This window comes from Tamandua tetradactyla, chromosome 11, assembly GCF_023851605.1.
Source record: "Tamandua tetradactyla isolate mTamTet1 chromosome 11, mTamTet1.pri, whole genome shotgun sequence".
Lineage (NCBI taxonomy): Eukaryota > Metazoa > Chordata > Mammalia > Pilosa > Myrmecophagidae > Tamandua > Tamandua tetradactyla.
In genome coordinates this window covers 71,333,709-71,360,519 of record NC_135337.1, presented here as the reverse complement: position 1 = coordinate 71,360,519, position 26,811 = coordinate 71,333,709, and the positions used below count along the sequence as shown (strand labels likewise).

At 45.0% G+C, this 26,811-nt stretch overlaps 1 protein-coding gene and 2 long non-coding RNA genes across 9 annotated transcripts in view; 1 reads left to right on the top strand and 2 right to left on the bottom strand.

The window, feature by feature from the left end:
• LOC143650266 (uncharacterized) overlaps window positions 1-22,479 on the bottom strand; it is a 28,853-nt gene extending 6,374 nt beyond the window's left edge. Inside the window, exons 1-2 of the long non-coding RNA XR_013159480.1 lie at window positions 21,837-22,479; window positions 20,818-20,906 (exon numbers count right to left, since the gene is read on the bottom strand). This is a non-coding gene — a long non-coding RNA (uncharacterized LOC143650266). The remainder of the gene's footprint in view (window positions 1-20,817; window positions 20,907-21,836) is intronic.
• UNC93A (unc-93 homolog A) overlaps window positions 1-25,482 on the top strand; it is a 46,432-nt gene extending 20,950 nt beyond the window's left edge. For all 3 annotated transcript variants that reach the window (XM_077120845.1, XM_077120843.1, XM_077120844.1), the window contains exons 7-9: window positions 1,365-1,500; window positions 7,987-8,118; window positions 23,569-25,482. In XM_077120845.1, the coding sequence (XP_076976960.1) occupies window positions 1,365-1,500; window positions 7,987-8,118; window positions 23,569-23,831 (531 nt within the window). In that variant the 3' untranslated portion in view covers window positions 23,832-25,482. The remainder of the gene's footprint in view (window positions 1-1,364; window positions 1,501-7,986; window positions 8,119-23,568) is intronic.
• The window catches only part of LOC143650265 (uncharacterized), a 154,549-nt gene that overhangs the window by 16,738 nt on the left and 111,000 nt on the right, over window positions 1-26,811 (bottom strand). The window contains exon 7 of one of the 5 annotated variants that reach the window (XR_013159478.1): window positions 23,008-23,948. The exons of the other annotated variants lie outside the window; for them this stretch is intronic. This is a non-coding gene — a long non-coding RNA (uncharacterized LOC143650265). Of the gene's footprint in view, window positions 1-23,007; window positions 23,949-26,811 lie in introns of those variants that run through there. 5 annotated transcript variants of the gene reach the window in all.

Below are 26,811 nucleotides of genomic sequence, written 5' to 3'. Positions count from 1 at the left end.
TGCTCGCAAGCTCCTTCTTTCCTTAGGTGACCATGGCCCCAGGAATGGCTTGCCTGCTCTCTGCATAAAGGAGAAGCCCCTCTGGGGGGGCTACTTAGCACAGCCCAGGGGTGCTGGCAGGGTCACCTCTGTCCCACAGAAGGCCAAGGGGCCCTTGTCACCTTCGTCAGGGAAGTCCTCTGTTTCTCTCATTTACCTGTGGAGATCCTGTCCCCAAAGGACACTCCCAGATGCTATGGAAGGGACCCCACAGCAGGTGCTTGAGTCCTCAGAGCCTGGTCCCTCACTTGATAAAGGCTGAGACTCTTTTGCAGAAAGCGTTGGATGTGAAATGGAGCATTGTGACAAGCTGAGCCCAGAGGTTGTAGAGGCCCTGGTAAAGGTTGGGACTGTCCATGCCCTAAGGTTGGGACTGTCCATGCCTGGCCCCTTGGCCGCTCACTCTCATCACGCCCCCTCGCTCATCACGGAGCCCTTGCCCACTTTATCCCCACACAGGTTGCCCACAGCTTTTCACTTCCCTCCCCCATAAGGTTGCCAAAGTACAAATAAAAAACACATGCCCATTGAAATTTAAATGTTAGGTAACCAAAAATGTACTCTAGCATAGTTATGTCCGTGTACCAGTTGTGCGGGCTGCATTCACCCGGCGACCCTACTTCCAGGCAGAGCCCAGGGGCCGCGCGGTTCCCAAGAGAAGCGCGACAGGCAGTCTGCCGCGCTTCCCACAGGAAGCCCCCTTGTCCTTGGCCACCCCTGGCCCGCTTTGGCTGTCGGAGTTTGGCAGGCAAGCGATAGCTCCTGGCCCCTCCTGCTGTGAGTCTGTCCTGGATTTTGCTCTCGCAGTGGGGACGAGAAGGAGGATACGTGAGCTGGCGGCGGCAGCACAAGCCGGGCCCTGGCCGAGGTCGGCTCAGTCCTTCAGTGTGAGTCAGGGAGCAGTTTTCCTCTTTCTGACCTTCTCTGAGATTCCCTTCATTTTCCTTCTGTCTTCTTCTGTCTTATGTCTAACAGGAAATGATCAATACCATCGAGAATAGTTTGCATTAGCCCCTGAAATACACTACAACGTGTGGGAATGAAACATAAGGACTTTGTCCAGCAGGTGTCCACGCCATTCATTTTTTGTTGTTGTTCCTACCAAAAGGGGGATTTTCTTACAAAGACCAGCAATGCTCTCATGCTCTGGGGGCGGGAAAGCCTAGACAAAGGCTTCAGGCCCACCTAGCCCACCAGCCGTCACACAGCAGAAGGCATTTCTGCATCAGTTAAATTCCCCGGTCAGAACTTCTAACCACTCAGACTTGAGCCATCGGGAGGAGGCCGAGGCATCCCGTAACTGCCCTATGCTCCTCCCCCTGCAGTCCTACACCACCTGCGCCCTGGGCATCCAGTTCGTCGGCTACGTGATGATCTGTTTCGCAGCTGCCGACTCACTGTGCTCCATGCTGTACGGAAAGCTCTCGCCGCACACGGGCAGGGTGGCTCTCTACGTGCTGGGTAGGTGCGAGGCCCGCGTGCAGCCCGCAGCGAGGTGCGCCCGCAGCGAGGTGCGCGCGCAGCTCGGAAGGGGCGGGAGGACTGAACACGTGCGCGCCAGGACACGCTGAATCAGAAGGCCCAGCACCACCCACTCCTTCCTTCCTCGCTCCTGTGCATCACCGAGCCGGGGTGGGCTGGATGTTATCTCCGGCCCAGGCCCAGGGTGGGCGCTGTGGACAGTGTGGGCGAGGACCTTACTTTCTGGTGGGCGTTTAAATGCAGCACAGTTGTGCTGTGGCTGGGGAGACGCAGGGTTTTCTGGAGGCCACAGGAGACCCTGAACCAGCCGAAGGGGCGGTGGGGTGAGCAGGGCGTCCTGAAGGCCCAGTAGGTGCTGTCCACACCGGCGTTTATGGCAGGCTTTGCTCACAGTTCTCTAGGAGCGGTGGGGATAAAGACGCAACTTGCAAAGCTCACGGGCTCCCTCTAAGCCGGCTCGCCTTCCATTTTTTGGGTGGGAAGGAGGGAGGAGAATCATCGAGAATGTGAATGATGAGAACTAAGGGCGCTGACAAGAACAGTTGCCTCGTCCCCCAGACCAGGTGTAGAGGGAAGGGGAGATGCAGCAAAGAGATGGAAAAAACCATGAACATTTCATTGGGCCTCCCAATGCCCAAGGGATTTACATACGTTTTCCTTTTTTTTTTTCAAAATGCTGTTTTGTGTATATATTCACATACCATATGATCCATCCAAGGTGTAAATCGATGGATTTTAGTGTCATCACAGAGTTACGCATTCATCACTCTAATCAATTTTAGAACATTTTCATCACTCTGCAAAGAGAAACCCCACACCCCGTGGCAGTCACCCCTCTATCCCTACGCAGCCACTAATCTAATTCTGTCTCTCATTTCTATTTACATTTTATGTAAATGGAATAGTACAATCTGCAGGACTTTGACTTTGGTTTCTTTCACTTAGCATAATGTTTTTTTAAAGAATTATTATTTTTTAATTAGAGAAGTGGTAGGTTTCTAGAAAAGTCATATAAAAAATACAGTTTCCATGTATGCCACTAGTACAGACACTGCATTAGTGTGGCACCCTTGATGAATATTAACAGAGTACTAATAACTCTATTCTATAGTTTAATTTAGCTGTGTTCATCTCATACACCACCCTGTTATTAACATTGCATTAGTGTCATCCACGTGTTATAATTCATCAAAGAACATCTTTATACCTGTTCAATTAACCCCAGTCCATTGTCCACAAGTTTCACTGTGTTACACAGTACTATGTTTTATCTCCTAACTTTCCTAACATGCATAGCTAGAACTTCCCCTTTCAACTGCTTTCACAAACATAATTCAGTGCTGATAATTACATCCACAATAGTGTGCTCCCATCACCACCATCCATTCCCATACCTTACAATCAGCCTAAATGGAAGTTGTGTACAAATTAAGCATCAGATCCCTACTCTGAATCCACAGTCCATCTCGCAGTAGCCTATAGTCTAGACTCTAACCCTGTGAGTTCCCTTGTTATATTTAGTTCATATAGGTGAGATCATGCAATATTTGTCCTTTCATACTTACCTTATTTCAGTCAGCATAATGTCCTCAAGATTCATGCATGTTATCACGTGCCCCAGGAACTCACAGAGCTGAACAATATTCCATTTATATATACCACAGTTTGTTTAGTCATTCATTAGTGGATGGACACTTGGGTTGCTTCCATCTTTTGGCAATTGTGGATAATGCCACCATGGACAGTGGAGTGTAAATGTCTGCTCAAGTGCTCGCTTCCAGTTCTCCTGGGCATGTACCTAGTAGCAGGATGTTGGGTCATATGGTAACTCTACTTAACTGCCTGAGGAATGGACAGACTCTTCTGCAGCAGCTGCACATTTCACATGCCCACCAGCTAAGGCTGAGTGTTCCTGTTTCTTCACGTCCCTTCTAGCACTTGTAATTTTCTGTTTTGTTTTTTAACTAGTAGTCACTCTAGTGGGTGTGAAATGGTATCACATTGTGTTTTTAATTTTGTATTTCCCTAATAGCTAATGATGTTTGTATCTTTTATGTGCTTTTTTAGCCATTTATATACCCACTTTGGAGAAATGTCTATTCAAGTTTTTGCCCATTTTTAAATTGTGTTGTTTGTCTTTTTATTGTTGAGTTGTAGGATTTCTTTATATATTCTAGATATATTGAATACATGGTTTCCAAATATTTTCTCACATTGTGAAATGAGTTTTTTCACCTCTGTGACAAAGTCACAAAAAGTGACTTTGCACAAAGTTTGTAATTTTGAAGAGGTCCCATTTATCTATTTTTCCTTTTGTTGCTCATGCTTTGGGTGTAAAGTCTAAGAAACCATTGCCTAACACACAATCCTGAAGCTGTTTCCTGACATGTTCTCCAGGGAGTTTTATAGTCTGGGCTTTTATATATTGGTCTTTGATCCATTTTGAATTAGTTTTTGAATAGAGTGTAAGACGGGGGTCCTTTTTCATTCTTTTGCATATGGATAACCAGTTTCGCTAGCTGCATTTGTTGAAGAGACTGTTCTCCCCAAAATGAGTGAACTTGGCAGCCTTGTCAAAAATAATCTGGCCATAGGTTTGAGGGTCAATTTTAAAACTCTCAGTTCATTCCGTTGATCTGTATATTATCTATCCTTATGCCAGTACCATGCTGTTTTCATGATGGCAGCTTTGTAATATGCTTTAAAGTCAGGAAGTGTGAGTCCTCCATCTTCATTTTCTTTTCAAGATGTTTCCTGCTATTTGGGCTCTTTATCCTTCCCAATAAATTTGATAATTAGTTTTTCCATTTCTGCAAAGCAGATTGTTGGAATTTTGATTGGATTGCATTGACTCTGTAAATCATTTTGGGTAGAATTGACATTGTAATGATATTTTGTCTTCCAGTCTTTGAGAACAAAATATCTTCCCATTTTTTTTTAGGTCTTCTTTGATTTCTTTTAGCAATGTTTTGTAGTTTTCTGCGTACAAGTCCTTTACATCTGTGGTAAATTTATTCCTAGATATTTTATTCTTTTAGTTGTATTTTTTAAAAATTTCCTCCTCAGACTGCCCCTTACTTGTTTACAGAAGCACCACTGATTTTTCCATGTGGGTCTTACACCCCTCCACTTTGGTGAATTCATTGATTAGCTTTAGCAGCTTTGTCATCATTTTTTCAGGACTCTCTCTTTATAGGATCATGTCATCTGCAAATACTTTGTTTTAATTCTTCCTTTGAATTTGGAGTATTTTCTTTCTTTTTCTTGCTTAATTGCTCTGGCTGGAACTTTCAGTACAATGTTAAATAACAGTGGTGACAGTGGGCATAACTGTCTTGCTCCCAGTCTCAACAGGATGCTTTCAGTCTTTCACCAGTGAGTATGATGTGAGCTGTGGGTCTTTCATATATGGCCTTTATCATGTTGAGGAAGTTTCATTCTATTCCTATTTTCCTAAGTGTTTTTATCATGAAAGGATGCTGGATTTTGTCACATACCTTTTCTGTACCAATTAAAATGATCATGTGCTTTTTCTCCCTTCAGTTTGTTAGTGTGGTATATTATTACATTGATTGGTTTTCTTATGTTGGACCACCTTTGCATACCTGGGATAAAACCCACTTGGTTGCGGGGTATAATTCTTTTGAAAGAATTTGCCTGTTATTGATTTCCAGCTTCATTCAATTATGGTCAAATGATGCTGTCTTTAAAATTTCAATCTTTCTGAATTTATTGGAACTTTTATGTCCCAACGTGTGGTCTATCCTAGAGAATGATCCACGTGTCCTTGAGAAGAAAGTATATCATGTTGATTTACGGTGCAATGTTCTGTATCTGTCTTTGGACCCCCCAAAGACATGTTCTTTCCAAATTCAAAATACAATTATTCTGGGACACCCATGACAGTTATGTTTATGTACTTCAGGCTGTCACTCAAGTCCCTGAGACACTGCTTAATTTTTCCTAGTCTTTTCTCTATTTGTTTGGATCATACATCTGACTGTATGATTTCAATTGTCCTATCTTCTAGTTTGCTGATTCTTTCTTCTACCTGTTCAAATCTGCTGTTGTATGACTCTAGTGTATTTTTTTCACCTAGCGTATTTTTAATCTCTACTATTTTGCCTTTCATCCCCATAATTTCTGTTTCTTTTTATACTTTCAGTTTCTTCCTTATGCTCACACATTGCCTTCTTAATAACTTTAGCTCTTTATGCATATTTTCCTTCATCTCCTTGAGTAGATATAGGAAGTTTGCTTGACCATCTTTGATTAGTTGTTCCAACTTCTAAGACTACTCTAAAGTTTTAACTTGTTCCCTTGGCTGAACTGTAGCTTCCTGTTTCTTAGTGTGGCTTGTATTTTTTTTTTTTTTTTTTTGCTGATGTCTAGGCATCTAACTGTCTTGATGAATTAACTCTGAAGATCCATTTCTTCCTCTTGGGTAAGGTTTTATTTTTTATTGGCTCTTCTTTCACTCTTGGTCTAACTTATTCTAGATCTTTAGAATAGCCTGTATTTGTTTAGATTTTCTCAGCTTTCTTCATCTGATTCTTATGATGTCCAGTTTTTAAAATTGCACTTTTTGTGCAGTTGTTTTACCTCCAGGAGAGAACTTCTTTTTCTTTGTTCCTTCTCTGGGAATCTTGTTCTGTTCTGTTCATTTTTTGTGCAGAATTGTTTAAATTCTCTTCCTCTCTCAGTGCCCTGTATTTCTTACAGTTTAGTCCTCAGTCTTGTTTTACAGCAGTTCATTTTAAACACCCTCCACTTTCTTCTGTGAAGCTTCTATGCCTGTGGTTTCTTTCCCTTTTGGGTATCCTACCTCAGGGAGCCAGATGAGATCAATCCAGAAAAGAGGGTCACTCCAGAAAAGTCAGTGCTACCTTTAAGTGGTGCAGCTGACGGAAACTGGATTGAGTAAGCCACAAGGACTCTTGCCTGTGTTTGAGGTGCAGTCTCAGCTCCCCGGGCCCCTCAGGGGCCCTTTCGTGAGCAGTACTCTCAAAGAGCTGTGCTCCACCCTGGCCTCTGCAGACTTCAGGCCTGTGCCTGGATGTACGTGGGGATTTTACTTGCTGCTGGGAGTCTTGCCCCTGGCCGTGGTGCAAGGGCCCGGGCTGTGCTGCATTTTGCAACTCCCAGGCCACGAGGGACAGTGGGAGCAGGACAGTGGGTCTGGATGGAAGTTTCCTACCTGATATTTTCGTGTTTTTATTTGATTCAGCATTTTTGGAGTCTTTCTCCAGTTTCTACCATCCTCCAGAGTTCTAAGGAAGTGGAATTTGTCTTTTTATTTGCTGTGTCTCTGGGGTGGCTTTCTCAGGGGATGCCTTATGTTGCTGTGTGGATGATGTTGCTTTTAAAGTTCTTTTAAAGTTCGAACTGACATAGGTGATGTTGTTCTGTCTTCCCAGATGGCCTTTCTCTGCTGTGGTGTCTGATTTAAGCTCACAGTTTTGAGGCCATGAAATCGAGGCCTCACCAGGAGATGCTTTCTTCCCAAAGCCAGCCTGCTGGTGACCCGGGGCTCCTCGGCCACGTCCCCAGGCCTTGGTGGCATCTGCTGGCCTCTCCCTTCTCTTCCGGGTTTCAGTGATTTCAGCTTCTTTCTTCCATGGCTTTCTTATGTTTTCCTTTTCTTCTTCACAACTTCTCTGAGAAGTAGACTGTTCCCACTTTACAGATACGAAAACTGAGGCTTAGAGGAGGTGAAGGCGCCACAGCCTTTGGGGATCCAGAACGAACCCCCTTTTCTGACTCTACCGATCCTGTTCTTTCTACTATTCTAGGGTTTCTGTAGCATAATAAGACGCCCCTATATAGTCTAGAGACACCATAGTAACTATAGAAATCATGAGGCCAAAAAATATGACCTATTAGGATGAAGCCCAACAGTCATGAGCACATGTACCATCTGCCTGGGAGGCCCCAGTGACCCCAGTTAGGAAGGCCCAGCTAGCACCCTGGGGACCCCTCTTCCCGGCTCCACTGCTACTCACACAAGGCTCTGGCACCACGGGGGCTGGAATCCCCAATTCACGGCTGCTGGAAAAGCCCTTCTCTTTCTTGCTTTGTCTGAACTCATAATTTAGGGGCCTCCTTGGGTCTATAAAACCAGCTCAGACAAGATGACGCTTTCATTTAGAAACTTAAAGACATGTCAACCCATATCCCTGCACAAAGATGATGTGGAGACCAGAGTTGATGTTCTGTGCCCAACATGCATTCAGCACAGAAAGCGCCAATCTTGGCCAAGTGCATACGCATCCGCTTACAACTGAACAGTGGGAAAAATGAAAAACAGTTTTGAAGTACTTTAAGGAAACATTTAAATCACAAAAGCAAATGATTGAGGAAATGGCTCCTTTAGTGTTAACATATCTAAGACTACAGGACGTTCTCAGTCTCTAAGACCACGTCCGTTCGTTTCCTCTGAGTCTCTGCTTTGCTGGAAACCCACAGGGACAGTGATCCAACTCTCCTGCATAGTGGCCCTTCTGCTGTGGAAGCCGCACCCGAGTCAGATGGCTGTGTTCTTCGTCTTTCCTGCCTTGTGGGGCGTGGCAGATGCTGTTTGGCAGACACAAAACAATGGTGAGTGCCCCACTTCCTTCTCAGGTTCCCATAACTCACCAGCCATGGGGGAGCGCACTCATGAGGTAAGAAAGCATTGCCAATAAGGGACTAAGAGTTCCATGGTCTGCTCAGGCCACCCCAGCTAGAAGCCAGCAACGTTCTCAACAAGCAGAGCTGCAGTGGAAAGTCAAGCAGGCAGGCCAAAAGAGCCTCAGTTTCCTAGTCTGCATTTAGAAAGTTCTCTCTGGGCACATATTCAAATCCATGATGTGAAAGAGAAAATTACCCCAGGATTCTTCAGGGAAACATTCTCCTTGAGTGAATTTTGTCCTGTTCAAAGAAAGACATGGCTTCAACCCCGGTGGGTGGCTGTCTTTCTTTATATTGACAATTCTTTCATGACTTTCCATCATTCATTTAGAAAAGCATTTCTGAGCAGAGCACTGTGTCCCCCGTGTCCTAGGTCAGGTGATACAAATGTGAGCACCTTGAGGAGCTCGTGGTTGACGTGGGGGGACAAGGAGGTAAAGCTCGGGGCCAAGAGAGCATGCAGGTTACTCTGACAAAAGTCTGTGCAAGGCGGGCCGGGGCCCATTTTCCTGGAGTTCTACGCATGTTGAAAATGAGGTGAGGAAGAGGGATCAGGAAAGGCTTTGCGATGGAGATCGTGCCTGAGTCTAGTCTTGTCCTTTGTCCTTTGGCAGAGGGTGTGTGCAGGAGAAGGCGGAGGCAGGCGAGGAGGTGCTCTGAGCCCCAAAGGCGTGGGACTGCCAGGTGTGCTCAGGAGCACTGACAGCTACTTGATTTGACAGGGGTGTAAAATGGGTGGGAGATCTAGGGGGCATGAGACAAAGAGGAAGGCTGGATCTGGGCATGGAGGGCTCAGCATGCCTGGTAAGGAGGCCAGTTTTACTCTGCTGAGTGGAGGCAGTGGAAAGAGCTTACACCGGAGAATGAGATGGTCAGCTCTGTGAGGGTATGGCAGGGACATGGATCCAGGGTCTATTTGCAATAACTCAGGTCTTAAAGAGACAGAACTTTCAGGATAAAGTGCCAAAAAAGGCCCAGAAGAGGATGGAAAAAACAACTGGTGCACTCCCCCAGGCAGTATGTGGCCTTTGCCAGGAGGTCCCAGGAGATATGGGCTTAGAATCCTGATTCAAAGCATTGAAGAGTGTGATGGGCAAAGGAGCAAATGCAGGCAGAAGGCTCAGCCTCGTCTGTCGCAGACCTGGGTTTGAATGGAGAGGAGAAACCGGTAGGGGGAGGGCTGGGCACCTGGCTGAGAGACAGACCTTTTCTAAACTTCTATCATTTATTGTTATTATTTTTAGATTCAGAGGCTAGAGTTTGAGTGAAAAGTGGGGAGGAGGTGGGTGAAGGAGCCAGAAAAAGAAGGTTGAAAATATAGGGGAGAGAGATAAATAAATAGTGCTGCAAAGATTTTCACCATAAAAAAAGGAGAGAATGGGGCAGGAGAGTTCAGGAGGGATCACCCTTGAGCAGGAAGAGAGTTTCCTTTTCTTCTGAGACCTGGGGGAAGCAAGTGAGAGTGAAGAATGTATGGAAACTTCTGTTAGTGTAAAGGAAAGGAATTTAGAAAGTTCATGCTGATAAACTTCATTTTCTCATGGAGTAAGAGTAGTAATTATAATAGTAACACCTGGGTGCCTACTATCACTGGGCGCCATTAAAGCCCCTCCAATGTGTTGATGTATGCAGCCCTCGGAGGTAGGCGCTCCTCATAACTGTATAGTATGGATGGGAAACGGAAGCACAAGGGGGAGGAGGGATGGGCTGAAAGTGACAAAGCCCTACGTGAGAACTGAGCACAAAGCCTTAGCCTTGGCACTGTGTCGTACAGTCCCCCTAGGCTGCTGCTGAGAGCAGAGCGAGCAGAGCTGAAAGCAGAAGCCTTGGCATAACTGCGGACGGGTATGGGGGTTCCCAGCAGAGGGGAAAGGGGTTGGTGGGCAGCATTCTGGCCATTGGGGTTTGGAGAGCATGCATGCTCCTCTGCTCGGTGCTCGTGGTTTCCTCCCAGGCTGCTTAGCCCCCAACACAGAGAAGGACAAGGAGGAGGTGAGAGCAATAAGAGCCTCCCAGAGAAGAGGGAGATGAGAATGTAGGTGAGCCTATTCCCTTTGGGATTTGAAGTCACCACACCAAGGTGGTCAGGGGAATGCAGAGGAGAGCAGGGAGGAGGGGAAAGAAACTGGGGACCGAGAGGTGGGGAGGGAAAGCATGGAGGGATGGGGGACCATTGGAAACAAAGGTTTCAGAGATGGAGAGGACAAGGTCCAGGGTGTGATCAGTGAAGAGTGTTGCTGGAATGGAATGTGACCTCCTCAGCCACTGGAGAACCTGGAGGGTTGGTTGCTGGGTGGGCTGGCCCTGGGGAAGCTGGAGTTGTCCAGGACAATGGCAGGAGTGTGGTGTGGGCCTGGGATCCAAACGCCAAAGTTCTCTCTGAAGTATCATGGCCAGCAAGGTCAGTGGAGGACAGCAATGCGGAGGGGTCCTGGGTGGAAAAATGAGCTCTCAGAAGCCTCAAAAGAGGAAAGAGTTTTGCATGAGGATAAAGGAGCCATGGTCCAGAAAAGTCAAGAGAAATCTAAAGACTTCCACCCTGTCTATCCTTCGGAATATGGAGCAAGGAGTTTCCGGCAGCTTATACTTGAGAGGCCTGATGTGGAAATCAAGCCAAGGAGGTGGAAGCTGCTGTGAACGAAGTGATTAAAAATGCGAGGGCGTTTCTTGTTGCCTGTGTGGTTGTTTGTGTTTTTTACAATGAGATGAGGCATAGCTAAAAAGATTTCGGAGGGACGTCGCGGTAGGGAAGGCAGCCCCCATAGCCTGGGCTTGGGTGCCGGGAGGGTGTACCTTTCTGGAGGTGGATGGAAACGACAGGGATGGGTGCTTAGGACTTTGTTGAGCTTCCAGACAGCAGAGGCTCCAGAGGGTATCGGGGCGTGAGGAGGCCGTCTGTGTGTCTGCAGACATTGGCGAGAGGAGGCCAAGGGCCCCCTGAGGGGACTGAGCGCTTGACAGGATGTTCTTGGCTCCGAAGAGACCCCCTTCCCTGAGAGACGTCACTGTTTTGCCCTTATCTGGAAAACCCTTGAAGATGCAGCCCTGGTTGGATATAGCAAATCCACAGCCAGCTCTAAGCCAGTGTCTCCAGGGATGGGCCCTCGGGGCCCCCTACCCCGTGCTGAGGCTGAAAAGGCGCACGTCACCTGGCAGACCACAGAGCACTCCAGACCTGTCCCCTTCTCATAAGCTTACTGTTCTGCCTGTAGCCAGGAACAACTGAAAACGCCTTTGAGCAAACGTGATGCTGTGGTACTTAAAGGGTTGGGACTCACCGCTCTCTCCTAGGGCTTCAGGAATGCAGGTGAGTGGAGGGGAGTCCGGACATAAACGGCAAGTGTTTGCTTTGCTTGTGGCTGTGATGTGCCGTTTGGATCCGGGCCAGCACCCTGGAAGGAACAGCTGGGATTATTCACTGTGACGCTTGCAATATTCCTTACCAGAACAAACACTGACTCAGCGGAGGAGAGATAAACAGACACGGACTTCAGCTTCTCTCCGCAGTCCAGGATAAGTTGCACACTAGTGAAACTCCTGTGGTGTGTGGAAACCTTGTTACCTTTCTCACTAGCACCAGGTGAGAGGTTCTCTCGGCATCGCCGCGGAGCTATGAGAGATGCCCAGTGTGTACTGAGCACTCCAAACACACATGCCATCCTACTGCCTAAAATGTTCCGTCTCTGAATTCATTTGATTTCAAAACAGAAGGACCAAGAAAAAAGCCACTTAATACTCCATGCAAGAATTTCCAGGTGTTTCAAATGATTGCAATAAAAAAAGCTTGGTTTTCTTTCTCCCAGAGATATTGCAATATCTGTTTAAATCTTTCTTTCTTTCTGATAGGCCTAAAATACTAAAACACTCTGCCAAAATTGTGCAAAATTACTGAAGGTCAAATGAATATATGATTTGAATAAGAACTCCCTTGAACAAGGGATGCTAATTTAAAATGAATTATTTTTGTCTTGTCATTTTTTTCTTTCAAGTAGAAAACAGTTATTGGGGAAACGTTTTACTCTCATACATGTGAGAATTTCTTTTAAAGTCTGTTCTTGCAACCGTCTTAGCTCTGAGTGATATTTCAACTGGCGAATTTCCCACAGGCTGCCTCCACTCTGCTCTCCTAGATGCTGCCACCATTTAGTATTGCACAGTCATGAAGTATCTATTATTTTTTAGTTGGGAATTTCATATAGCTCTTTCCACCTCCTAAGAACAGTTTTCTTTCTTTCTAATTTCAAATGTCAGCTTGGATTTCTCATCCTGTTCTCCTTGATGTATCTTTATACTTTCATAATTAATAGAATTCATCAAATAAAATTCAGTACAACTTAACCTTCCCTTTGAGTCAACACTTTTCAATTTAAAAACTGATCATTACCATTCCCCAATTAGAAGCAAATCCAATGGCTCATGTGGGCAGAACTGTGAAATTCATGGCTCCGTAGCGCCCTACTGGCACTCAGAATCCCTTTGGAATGAAGACCTGTGCCAATAACTCTCATCTGTTTATTCATTCTGACAGCTAAGGGAAGGTGGGTATGGTTGCCAAAGCAACCCTTACATGCCAATTTGCCACATCTGAGATATAAAATGTCTTATCTAAATATACTCTTTTGTTCTGTTAGCTGCCAAAGGATCATAAACACCAAAAATTTGACTTCTCTTAAATGCCCAACAAGCATGGCCTGTCCTTTCCAATCCACCAAGACTGCGGGACCCATGCCCAAAGCCAAGGATGAGATTTCATGCCCCAGCCACTTCTCCTTCACACCTGCTTGGGGGATGAGGCCCAGGTCAGGCTGAGAGCAGCTCTTTTTACTTTTTAAGTAAACTTTTCATTTTAGAATAATTTTAGCTTTACAGAAAAGTTGCAGAGATAGCACAGAGTTCCCACATAAGCTTCACAGTTTCCCGAATGTAAACATTTTATATAGCCTCTGTTATTTATATTGGTACATTCAACAAACTTAGAAATTAACATTAGTTCAATACAGTTAACCAAACCACAGACTTCATTGGGATTTCTCCAGTTTTCCCGTAGCATCCTTTTTCTCCTCCAGCAGCCCATCCGAGACCCCCTATTACATTTAATCATCATGTCATCTCAATCTATGACCATTTCTCAATTTCATTTTTTTTTTGTTAATGACTTTGACACCTGAAAAACACTGGTCAGATGTCTTGTCGCATGTCCTTGAGTTTGGGTTTGTCTGAGTGTCCCCTTGGCTGCCGTGGGGTTGTAGGTTTGGGGGCGCATGACCCGGGTGAAGTGCCCCTCATCACACCGCATCGGGGTACGTGGGGGCAGCACAGCAGGGTCAGCCTTGAGCACTGGCCTGAGGTGGTCCTGCCAGGCTTCTCCACCGTGGAGTCACTGTGCGTCCCCCTCCATGCTCACTTCTTTGAAGGCAGTCACGAAATCTAGCCCGCAGTCAGCGGGGAGGCAATTAAACTCCTCCTGCCGGAGGGGCGAATGTCTACATATATTATTTATAATTCCATAGGGAATATTCGTCCCTTCTCCCCAGTTTGTTCATTTTTTCAATCATGCACCTATGTTAGTATGGACTCATATTTTATCCTTTGGGTTACAATCCGATACAAAGCTATTTATTTTGTTGGTCCAACTGTTCTAGCTTTGGCCATGGGAGGAGCTTTTTCGGGTTGACCCCTGTGCCTTTTTGGCATGCCCTGTAGACTTTTTAGTTTTTTTTTTTAGTACTTCCTTACTTTCTCAGACTCATCTTGAGCTGTCCCTGCTCCAGCCCTGGTACTGGCCATTTCTCTAAGGAGCCCAGGTCGACATTATTGGAGAATGGTCTCTAGAAAGCAAGTTGGAGTGCTGGGCGTGCTTGTCACTGTGGTGTCATTGCCTCTTGGTCCTCTCGGAGGACAGAGTTAAAGATGTATGCATGGGTACTAGCCCCCGCATCTGTCCATCCATCCATCCATCGATCTATCTGTCCATATATCAACAATAAGTCTGAGTTTATGCTAATGTATCTGACTCAAATCCAGCCCATGGGTTTAGTCTAGTTTCCCCGCTTGCTTATCTGTAACTTTTTTCTCTGACAGTGAGAAACCCCAGCTCCCATTATGTATAATACATTTGCTCATTTGTTCAGTTCTAATATACATGAAAAATAATCTCAGGATTGTCAAAATATTGGTATTATCTACTTTGCTTTTCTTCCTAATGTCTGCCTACCACGTCACTAACCCTGGTGCATCTCTTCCTTTAGCTGGGCTGGAAGTCATTCATGCATAGTCCCCAAATGGGGCAAATGGGTTTCCTTCTCATTTTCTTAAAAGGCAGTTCCAGCTGCCCACGAGAGGGTCCCTTGGCTTGCTGCTTCCAGTAGCTCTGGTCCAGCTTAGCGGGGAGGAAGGACAAAGGGGCCCTTGGCTCTTGTCCAGCTGCCGTCCATGTCCTCTCCAGTCAGCTCTGCCGTATGGCAGCTCGCTCTCCACCAGCTTCTGCGCGTCTCCTCCTACCTCCCTAACAGGTCTGGGTTATTTCGGCTGCAAGGGCGTAAGAGAGCAGACATTCTAGAGCTCTCTTCCTCTGCTTGTGGGTCTCCTCTCTAGGGTTAAATTTCAGAATCAGCCTCCGAGAATGTCAAACTTATTTGGTGTATAGAGCAGCTGAGGTCCAGGAGGTTTATGTTAACGAAAAAAAAAAAAAAAAAAACTAAGAAAATGCATGTGTGCGTGGCTACTTAAGAAGCCAGAGTGGACTAGAACTGACAACACTCGATCAGAAGAGATGAGGGAGTGAGCTCTCTTATATTGGTGGCATGGTGATTTATTATCATTTATAGTCTAAATTTCACCTTGAAATCTCTGAAAAATATCAACCTACAGACCTAAAATTTTAGCATAAAATTATCATTGTCCATTTTGTTGGAATATTCATCCAGCTGGGGTACATTTGCTGTCAAAGCAATTTGCTAAAGGTGCAGTAGGGTCTTTTTACCATGGAAAATAAAATAATGTGTTGCTTCTGGCTGTGCCTTCTCAAAAACGAACCTCCTTATTTCTCTGCTTATCCATCCAATTTGAAGAGTCTCTCAAAAGAAGGGCAAGAGGCCTTTTGAATAACCTTGGAGGCTGGCTGGATCCCAAGATTTTGCTCTGCATTTCTCTCTGGACCCTGAGTGCTGCTTGGATGGACTCTGCAGACCTTCAGACGAGAAGGACGTCGGCCTCTGGGTGTTGCCAAGAGCACATTTTCCCCAATGTGCACTTCCTGTTCACAAAGCACATCGCATGGTTCCGCGCAGAGAACCTCCCAACTGTTTGAGAATTATAAAAGGAAGTAAAGGGATTGTGTTGTTACATGATGTTAGCCGGCAGCAGTAGCTGAAAATCTATAGTAAGAGTTATTTCATATGAAAACCAAATATTAAACTCCAAGAGCTTCAGCACTCTTTTTAAATCCAGAGTGTTTTAAAACTTATTGGACAAAACAGTAGGACACGTCTCAGGATGAGGAGAAGGAATGCATCTCTCATGCCTTGTACATGAGACAGTCCACAAATGCCTGTTGTGTTGAAATGTGCTCGTGAGACCGCATAGGGTGGGTGAGGAGTTTCCACGGGAAGAGGGCAGCTTTGTCACTTGGTGCTTAGCCTGGCAGTTCTCCTCCTTGGACTTCATCTTGCTCTTGAGGACATCATCTGTTTACACAGGACAGCCTGAGCCTGTGGCCTTGCTGTGCCTAGGGCCTCCTGCACAGATGGATGCTTGAGATAACCAAATGCCAAGAAGACGTTCCTGGGTGTTCACAGCATAGATGCAGGCAGAGTTTCGAGAAACTTCACTGCTGGTCCCAAGCCTTCCTTCCTCGGCTGTCAACATTGCCAGGAAGACTTAGCCACCTGCTGAGCGTGTAGGAGAATGACAAAAGAAAAGAACGAAGGAGAGATGGATGCGACCTCACCCTGGGACAGAGAGGGTGGGAGATGCCATGTGCCCTTCTTTCTCCCCAGGTGCAGCCAGCCGGGGGTGTGGGACAGAGAGCAGGAGAAATGAGGAAATCTGGAAGTCTGGGAGGAAAATCTTGGAAGCATATGGCATGGGTGCCTCTTCCCGGCAGGGCCCAGAGGCAAGAAACCAGAATCTGCTGTTTAGTTCTCAGGTCTAGGAAAGGATGAAAGAGTCCTGTGAATTTTAAGTTTGCACAGTGTTCCCTGGCCTGGCTTTGGTCAAGAAGGATGAGATGGACCAGCTCAAGTCCTGAATGCAAGCTTGTGTCTCTGCCCGTGGCACGTGTCCAGTGGGCAGGGCTGCATGGTGGAGGAGGCCCCTCTCCCAAGCTCCCTGTTCTTCCCTCCACGGGCCACACCCTCCCCCGCCTGTCCTAGTTGAATAAAGGGGGTACAATCTGTGCTTTCTCTATGAGCATGCTTTTCTGAGAATTTATAATGTCCCACACTATTGAAATAACATACTGTTTCTGTCCTAAGGAACTCACAGAGCTTGCAATCTGCATTTATAATTCTTCTGGAAGAGAACTGCGTTATTAGGACCGGGTCTTAAACAGTTGCACACTCTTCTAAACTCACATGCACAAAACCTGTTCCCCAAACCGAGGTCGAGCACGTTCTTCTCCTTGTTTGCCTGAAAAGACTCTCCAGAGGCCTCGGGTGGACACGCTGCCACCAGACACCGAGCAAAAGGGAGAGGCTGCAAATAAACGCCCACGGGCCAGAGCAAGGGATTATTTGGTCCCAGTCCTTTCTCCCCACTTCAGCCTAGCTGTGGGTTGCAGCAGTGTCGTGCGGGGGCTCACATCTCCTCGTGCTGGACAGGTGAACTCTCTCCTGGTGCTTCCAGCCACCAGTCTCCCCACACGCGTGTCAGCACACACAGCGTGCACCATTTCCTCAGTTCTTCCCTGAAGGTGAAAATCATCTCCACTGTGTGAGTTTCCCATTTCTCAAAAAAATAAGGGAGGTTAAAATTGAGAATTATCTATTGTCACATGCACGGGCCTCAGCGATGCTTATGAGGTGCCTCCTTTCCCAGCACAGGGTGCAAAGTTGGGTCTTAGGTCTCTCACGTTGCAGCTGCTAGCACTAAGGCCTGGGTGGGGCACCTTTGTCTGGTACTTGGCACAGCCCAACGTGGGCCAGAAGGAATTGGAATGATCAACTCTCCCAACCAGCCAAGCCTCTGCTCCCCTAGCATCTTCTCGCCTCCTGTTTTAGTATGCTAAAGCTGCTGGAATGCAAATACCAGAAACGGGATGGCTTTTATAAAGGGGATTTATTAAGTTACAAATCTACAGTTCTAAGGCCATAGAAATGCCCAACTAGGGCCTCCAGGGAACGAAACCTTGACTCAAGAAAGGCCAATGGGTCCGGAACCCTCTGCCAGTTGGGAAGGAACATGGTGGCATCTGCTGGTCCTTTGGCTTCTGGATTCAAACAGCTTCTCTGGTGACGTTTTCTTTCTGCATCTCAAAACGTCTCGGTCTTGTGTCGACTCTGAAACTTTTTCCAAAATAGTTCCTTCTTAAAATATTCCAGTAGGCGACCCCACCTTGAATGGGTGGAGACACATTTCCATGGAAACCACCTATCAACAGGCCCCACCCACAGTTGGGCGGGTCACATCTCCATGGAAACAACTGAATTGAAAAGATCCCACCCAGCAATATTGAAATAGGATTAAAGGACATTGGCTTTTCTGGGGTACACAAGTTTCAAAGCGGCACGCCTTCCTTTTGAAATTTTAGGGGAAGACAGAGGGGGTCAAGATGCAAAGTAAAAGAAGCAGGAAGAAAGCTGGAGAAAAGAATATTTGTGTGGAAGTAGGGTTGGCAACTCTCCCCCCATGATGCCCAGCACATAGTGAGGTCAGTGACAGGGAGAGAGATGCTCCAGCTTTCCAGACCTCGCTGCTGGGGCTCAGCTTAGACTCACTGGCCCTTTGGGCTCCATGATCCAACTGGGGCTAGTCCTACTGCAGCAGCCAGGAGGCTCAGTCGCCAGGCTTCCTCTACTCTGCCAGTGCTGCGGCCCCTCGGCCCCTCGGCCCCTCCAAAGCCTCCAAAGAGAGATGCCGTTTCCAGTTCCAGACTGAGCATCCGGGGGTGGGGGTCAGGGTGGGTCCTCGGGAGGCCAGTGTAGTAGCTCGACTCCGCTGGGCCTGGGCTGGAGCCCCGTGTCCAGCTTCCAGAATGAGCCCCCGTACTCTGACCCCCCACATCTTCTGCTTTCTGGGTCCCCTTGTGTTTGGGGCTCAAAGCCCTGACCAGAGTTTGTCAGTTGAGTAAGTAGACTCTTGGAAAATAAGTAACCCAACAATGAACCGGTATTTAATGAAACTGAGTAAGTGTATGATGCCTGCTTACCTGTTAACTGGTGTGTTACTTTTAGGCATATGACGTGCTTAATGCCTGCTTAATGGTGGGTTTGGTCTAGTTATTAATTGGTATGTTTGATATGCTAAGATTAAGCATCTGCTAAACTTTGTTAGTTGGCATGTTACTGCATTTGTATTCAAGTGTTTTAATTGGCTAAAGATTATGGAAATTCTTCATAATGGTAAATTCAAACTTGAATAACAACCCTAAATATAGTCCTTTGAGCTATATATTGAAAAGCTGGGAAGATTTTAGTGATGAGCCTATGGGGAAAAAAAATTTACTTCTGTAAAACAGCCTGACCTCAATGTGATTTAGAATAAGGAATAAAATGCATTGCCTGAGAATGACTTTAGAGAAAAGGACACTGTGTTAAAGTGAGAGCTGTTCTGCAACAGGCCATGTTTGTTCTGAGAAAACTCCCACTTAAAAAAATGTTTGCATTTTTTTTTTTTGGGTGGGCCACGGTGGCTCAGCAGGTAAGAGTGCTTGTCTGCCATGCCCGAGGACCCGGGTTCAATTCCCGGTGCCTGCCCATGTTAAAAAAAAAAATGTTTGCAGTAGTAACTACAATAAACAAGTAATTATTAAAATATAAATAGCCTTGGGATAAGGGTAATTGAATAAGATCTAATTGCCAAATTTCGGTAAGTCATAGAAGAACGTCCTTAAGAACTATGGAAGAGTTTGTTTGAATATATGCTTGGGACAAATTTCAAAATTGTCATATATTTTCCAGAGTTTGATGCTTTTGAGGTTGTTCATGATTCTAGAATATTTTGCAAACAGCGATTGTGTTAATCTTTAATAGGAAAAGGAGCATTACACCTATTAGATCTTTAAAATGGTGGAAAATTTCAGTTTGTGTTCAATGAAATTAAATTATTAGTTTGACAAAGTTTTTTTTTTTTTAATAATCATGCTCTATAGGAGGTTTAAAGAAAATATCAAAGATCTTTTAGTAACTTAAGGTACTCGGTGTGGAAAGTATACAGGGTTTTGTACTCGAGAATAAGTGAGGACAGGCCTGGGTGGGTATGGAAAGTAGTAGAAGTTTGTAGAAGTGAATTTTATTTGTCGTAGTCAGTGGTAACTAAAATTCTGTAAGCCTATCTATGGAGGTGTAGGTTTGTAAATGGCTAGTGGTAATGTGTAAGACAAGACCTGAGCGGAGATAGAAAGCCCTAGAAGGGTTATGAAAATTAATTGTTTGTCATAGTTAATGCTGACCAAAAATTTTATAGGCTTGTTTATAATATTTTGTAAGAGCCCTTTGTGTAAAACTGTATATTCATACAAAACTGAAGTTTAGTTTTCTATCTGTTAAAATAATGTGGATTGTTAGTCTGCTGATAAGGAAACTTTTGTTTTTCTTAGCCACCCGAGAATTCTATCTAGAAGACAAAGATTTTATATTATGTCAGAATAAAATCCTTGTTGATGTTTATATAGACCTTATTACCATTTATTTTAGGAGAATTGGTGTTGTCACTTTGGTTAAATAAGAAACCAAATATTGTTTCACAGTAACCCATTTCCTGTTTAACATAGTGTGCAAACCTGACAGTTTGTGACATTTTGTCATCCCAAAATTGAACCCTAAAGAATGTGTTTTATTTCAAATTGTTGCAAAGGATTTTTTCTTTTATCTTGTAAAAATGAGGTTATATTATATAGGACATGTATTACAATAAGTAAAAGGGATTTTCTGTCCTTCCATTAGCTAAATTTGTATGGGTGAAATGTAATTCATATATTTAGAGATTGTATAAAATTCCAAAGACTTGATAGTGGTCTCAGTGCCCATGTTATAACCATATTGTTCAAATGTGATACAGATATGAAAACAACCGAATTTACTTGTCAGTTACACTCTCTTGCTCTAATGTTTCTCTAAAAGTACATGTGGTCAACAGAAAGGGACTTTCAGAGAAGCAAAGCAGGTATGTAAATTATGTTCTACCTATTAATTAACATAACCCTGATAAATGTATAGAGGCGGTGAGACAGGACAAAACTTCTGCTGTGGTTTGTGATTGATGACCCCAACATAAGTCAATTGTTGAACGTTTTTATCTCTGGAAATAGCTTCATTTAGAAATTTAGAAAACATTCATACGACTGTTAGGGCTTAGATTGTAAGCTCTTGCACCCATCACATCTATTCCTAGGTTGTTAGAGTTATTTCTAAGTTCTGAGATGCTGAGCTCCTCATGTGTAACCCAGTAGCTCCCTGGAGCTCTACGTACCTGTGTGACCCCTGAGACTCAGACTCAGAATTCCCCACTGTAGAAGTACTAAAGAAGAGACACGCACCATACAGCAACCATTGAAGAAGCTGAAAAAGGATCAGACTTCAATTAGGGACGTAAATGAGGCTGATCTGCTTAGGACTAAAACAAAACAGAATCCAGGGTAAAAGGTGATATGTCTGTATTTCAAAACTTTAATTTCTGTGTGAGACCAAAGGAGAAGAGATTTATTTTATCCAAAATTTAAATGTTCTGTGGCACACTATCTAATTTTACATGCCTAGTCAGTTTATTGAAACAACCTAAATCAGCTTTATGTGTCATGGAACCTAGAATAGGGAATGAGATCTTGGTATTCTGTACAAGCTGACATAATACACTGATATAGAGTGTTTTGGAAATAAAATGAAAAAAAAATTGATGCCTTGAGGGACTGGGGAAAGAAAGCATGGAACTACTAAAATTCCCCTCCTGGAGCATTCAAGCAATAGGGCCTCCTAACTTGCTCTAAAATATATGAGCCCTGACTAATATGACATAATGCCTAAGAGTCACTCCCTGAAATTTTCCATGTTGCTCAAATGTGGTCTCTCTCTGTGAGTCAAACTCTGCAAATAAACTCACTACCTTCCCCTGCTATGGGGGACATGTCTTTAAGGGTAAATTTCCTTGGCTCTGTGGGACATGATGTCCAGGGTTAAATTTCCCTGATACTCTGGGATTGGCAATGGATTTCCAATCTGAAGGGTGAAAAGAAATAAAGTTTCAGTGGCTAAGAGATTTCAAATAGAGAGGAAAACATTCTGGAAGTTACTCTTATGCAGGTCTCAGCCCAATACTGCAAACACTTTTCCTGAAAACCCTAAGGAACATACATAGTTATAAATTACCCCCTTCATACTTATTAAGTTTATTTTCCAGACACTTAAGCCTCCAAATTTTTCCTAAACCAGCTAAGCCCTGAAACCCAGAGGTACCAGTCTTTACAAGAATGTCAAGTTTCATTCCTTACTTACCACGTAATGTGGACACCCTTTTACAGCATGCAGAAGTTAGAATGGTCGTCGCCCAGATACCCCTCAAGATCGGGGAATTAATGAAAGCAGAAGGGAGGAATTGTAACTGAGAAATTAAGAATTAACAAACTATTAAGATTACTGCATCATTATGTGGATGTTTTTCTTTCTATATTGTAGAACAGGTAGAAGTTAACACCTGAAATAACTGAAACTTCACTAGTCCCACCCTTCTTCCTTGTTTATTTTCACTATTGTGATGTTATTCTAGCCTGGTCTCAGCCCATGTAGATGCATTATTGTGATAGTCAATCTAGCCTGGTCTCTGGCTTATACAGGCTTACTTCTGTAATAATAACAGCTCTGTCTCCCCCTTGTTTGAATACATAAAAACCATACATATAGACTTGGGGATATAGATCTGTGGGTTGATTGGCCCACTTATCTCCTGCTTTGCGCATAACACTACACTCTTTCTCTTCTTTGAAACTCCAGTGTAATGGATTGGCTGTTACACTCCTTGGGAAGAGAACACCCACTTTTGTTTGGTATTAAAGGGAAGGAGGTAACAGAGAGAGCAAGGCTGGAGGGGCTCTAATTGGAGTCCCAGAGAAGACAAGAGGAGAGTGGCTCACTGCACAGGTGGGGGCCCTTCCTGGGTCCTGGTAGGAGGAAAGAGAGCACATGGAGAAGAATTTTATGTAGCAATTCAGAAGCTTAAGGGTTTTCTTGGTGAATAAGGCAAGTCTATTACCCACAGGGAGATCATGGGTGGAAGCAGGCAGCTTGGGGAAAATGTGCAGGATGGGGATTGGAACTAGAGAACTGGGAAATTCATGATGATGCTAAGGATGGTTCTTAACGAGTCAATAAGTCTCTGTTGAATGCTGTTATCATCAGAACAGTTACCCCTCTGGAGACATGTCTGCTACCTCATTCATGTCATGGAAACGAGGATTCTCTTGGTTATCATCTAGCAATATAAAAAATTTTACTATACTAGCAAACAAGAAACAAACAAACAAAATCTTATTTACTTTCACCCAGAAGCATTTACCACTTAGGCCAATCCTTTCCCAAGCCTTCAGGCACCCCCTGAGATTTCTTTAATACTAGTCCTATATGATAGTCTAATATGAGTCCTTTCTTCAAGGTCATAAGTGAAGGTGCCTTTGCGATTAGAGTCTTATTTGGTTGAGCTCCTTTTCTCTCCATCTCCAGGAAGGATATGGAAGTTCCATAGGGCAGGAATTTCACCAACTCTGCTGTGGTCATCTATAAATTCTGAGGTTGTGATTGCTTATCTACCAAGCTAGTGTACACATTCCAAAGATATTTCCTAAGTGAAAGAAAGTGTGACTTTACCCAATATAATTCCACTTGTCTTCACTTTCAAACTCTAGTGAGTGGCCATGCCTCATCTTAGGCAAACCACATCTCTAAATTTCGTTTTTCTTATCTACAAAGTGAAGGTTGGGCCAAGATCCCTTCCAGTGCCAATGGTTCATGGAATTCTACGTTTATGATACATATGATTCTTCACGCTAGAGAATGTAACCCAATTATTGCTATATTCCACAAAATGAACAAAATCTGTTTTTGCAAAAGGAAAAGTCTCTGATTTTGTTGAGAAACTTGCTCAGTGGGAAAGCAACATTATTTTCAGTCGTAATTAAAAGGCTCACGTTTGAAGTTTTACTACACCATTTTCGTGCCTGTTGTTCCTTTGCAGCTCTCTACGCTGTTCTGTTTGAGGAGAACAAGGAGGCTGCCTTCGCCAATTACCGTCTTTGGGAAGCCCTGGGATTCGTCATTGCGTTTGGATACAGCACGTTTTTATGTGTCTATGTCAAGCTCTACATTGTTCTCGGCGTCCTTATTCTGTCTATGGTGGCGTATGGGGCGGTCGAGTACATGGAGTCCAGGAACCCAGCCACGCCAGCTGCTTTAGAGAAAGCAGACCAAGGACAGGACAAAGTCCAAACAAAAATGTGAGGACAACAATCTCCACGGCGGACACACTAAGAGATTATCAGCAGGAGAGATTTATTGGAAGATGCCTCCAAGTATATAGCTGATTCTTCCCAACTATTTCAGCCATATTTGGCCAACCTGAAAACATTACATAATTTCATTTTCCATGTAATTTCTTCTTCTGTCCTAACCAATTTTCAGCCCCCATCTTGTCCACAGAGAATGAGGGCATACGCGAAGATGTCATTTAATTTAATTTCATATCAGGAGAAAGCAGCTTAGGGTAGGGTAACAAAAGCAATTTGCTTAGATTCATAGGCTTATCCTTGTTTGTACTATTGTTGGTTTTGATTTGGGTTTGTTGTCATTATTATTTTTAAGAATTGGAAGACTGCTTAAAATAATGTAGATTAACAGCATAATTTTACAGATGGGTAAACCAACATCCTGAGAAGCTGATTAACATCACCTCACAAAATCAATCAGTGACACAGCTGGGACTAGAGTTTATGTCTCTTGAAACTTATAGAATATATGTTTCTTAATAAATGCAATTATATTATGGACTTACCACCCATCAAAATGCTTTTATTCTAAATGGTTGCCTGGACCACGAAAAAGTAAATCAATTAATCAAATAAGTGACATAGAATGTCATAGATCATTGGGAATCTTCAAGAATAATTTCAAATAGAATACATTACACAAGGCCGTTAACGTGACTAAGTTGGACATAGGGAATATTTTTATATGTTACATGCCCGCCCTTGCAGTGAACACACAGCATCGTTAGAGCAGTTCTTTCTGATTCCTCGTCCTCTCTAATGGTTTGGTAGCAACTGCTGATGCTGTCCACAGTCTCTTTCCTTAAACCCTTCTTGATTCTTCATGGCATTTTTTGAGGCCTATGGAGCCTCTCTGATTGGAGTTCCCTGTTGTTTTGTTTCTCTTTTCTTCTTTCTCCCCTAAGATTCTTTCCTTCACCCTGTCCTCTTTAGCCCTCACCGATTCCCAAGGCTTCCACTGGTCCTTCTGTGAAGGTGCCTCTCTCATCTGCCTCTTTCTCACTCACCTGGTCACCCCAGCCTGGCACCCCTCCAGTTCTAAAGCGAGGTTCTGGAAGGGACGGAGGGAGGGAGGAGACTCTTGTTTAAAATGCTTCAGGGACTTCCTATTTTCTACAAGTTAAAATTTTCAGTCCTCCTTACCATGATGTTCTCATTTGCTGCTCTGACTCCCTTAACCTCGCTCTTTCCTGGTTCTCACTTTAAGATCTGTAGACTTTTGCTCACATGTTTCCTTTTCTTTAAATACCTCCTGTCCCTCAACACCGATTTTTCAAGCTTATGTGGACGGCTCTCAAAGCCTCTGCAATGGGCATGGTGTCACGTTTATATTTTGTATGGACATCTCCTTCTGTTGGACCCTAAGTTTTCCAAATCTAATACACAATACTAGTAGGTGCTTCATGAATGTTTGTTGAATGAAATAAAATGCATCAATAATTCAGGAATCATTCACCCATTTTTGGACTCTCCATGAAATTCTTGTCAAACACTCCTAAGTGGTCCTTTCATTCACCCATGGTGAATGGTGTGTCTCGTCTGTTGTTCTATCCTCCAATAAAGGTCTCCAGTAAAGGATTGAGACCCACCTTGAATGGCTGCGTCACATCTTAATTGAAATAACCATACGGTCCCCCACAGCAGGTCTGCACCCACAGGAGCGGATTAGAAGAACGTCGCCTTTTCTGGGTGCAGGACAGCTCAACCCCCCCAACCCCACCCTCCGCCCCGGCACACCTAGTTAGCCGGCAGAATTCAGCATAGCCTGTCACTCCTCAGGAACTTCTCGGAAACCTTTCTAAAACCTGCCCTTCTTCCCCACCCCGCTCAGCCTGCCTGGGGCAGGCGCACTCTCAAGTTTCTGCAGAGCCGCCTCTGGTCTCCCCTTCCTGCCTGCGCCCCCCGCCCCGCGATCACCCTGGCCCCTGCTGCTGCTCAGGCAGGTCCCGGCTGAGCCCTCGAGCAGATCCCGGAGCTGGGAGAGTAACGAATCTGGGGAAGAACCCGGCTATTTCCACCGCCTTCCCTCCTTCTTTCTCCTTCCCTCCCGGTAGGATCTGGCACCTGGAGGGGGCAGGAGCCGCAGAGAGGGGCGGGTGAGCGCGCGAGGGACGCGCATACAGCTGCGTGGGCTTGCCACGCCTTTGCCTAGGCCAGTGCCCACCCCCAGCCCCGCCTGCCCCCCCTTTCCCCCGCCTGCCCTGGGGCTGCGCGCGCACCTGCAGACCTGCAGCCCCCGCGCCGGGAGCGGGGCCCGGGGAGCCGCGCGCTACGGAGCAGGTAAGCTGCCGCCCGGCTCAGCAGGTTTCACCCGGGCTGTGAAGTTTCTACCCACCTGGCAGATTTCTCAATCTGTTTCCCCTGGCTCGGCGCCTTGCTCTTATCTCTTTTCTGAGAGAACAGACCCTTGGCTGGCAGGGCAATACCCTTTCCCCTTTGCTCCCTGTGCCCCTCCCTCCTTAGTTACTCTGTTTACAAAAATAGAAGCGGCGGACTAGAAAGGCTCTCCTGCCAGCCTGCTTTGGAAGGCAAAGGAATCCAAAACCACATTTCTTATCTGCTCGGTTGTGATCCTACCTCTTCTGAGGCTTTTCCATAGTATGAGCATTCCCTAATTAGACAATAATTCTTCCCTTCCCATTTCTGGCGGTGCAGAATTTATGTGTCTCCCTCTCCAGCTACTGCTCTGAAAGGTAATCGATGGCTTTTCAGCGATGACCAAGGCACCCATAAAGACTTCCTTGTACAACTTCCACCAATAAGCGCACAGAAGAAATTCTGAGAAGAGCCTAAGCTCATTAAAGAAAAATTTGGGCACGTTTACGTTTTAGGAAGAGCTCCAGGCCGACTTCCCTGGGTCTCTTTCCACACCCCTGTAGCGATGCGGGCTCGGTCACCAGCCACATCCCTTCCTCTCGAATATCTTTCCCTCAGCC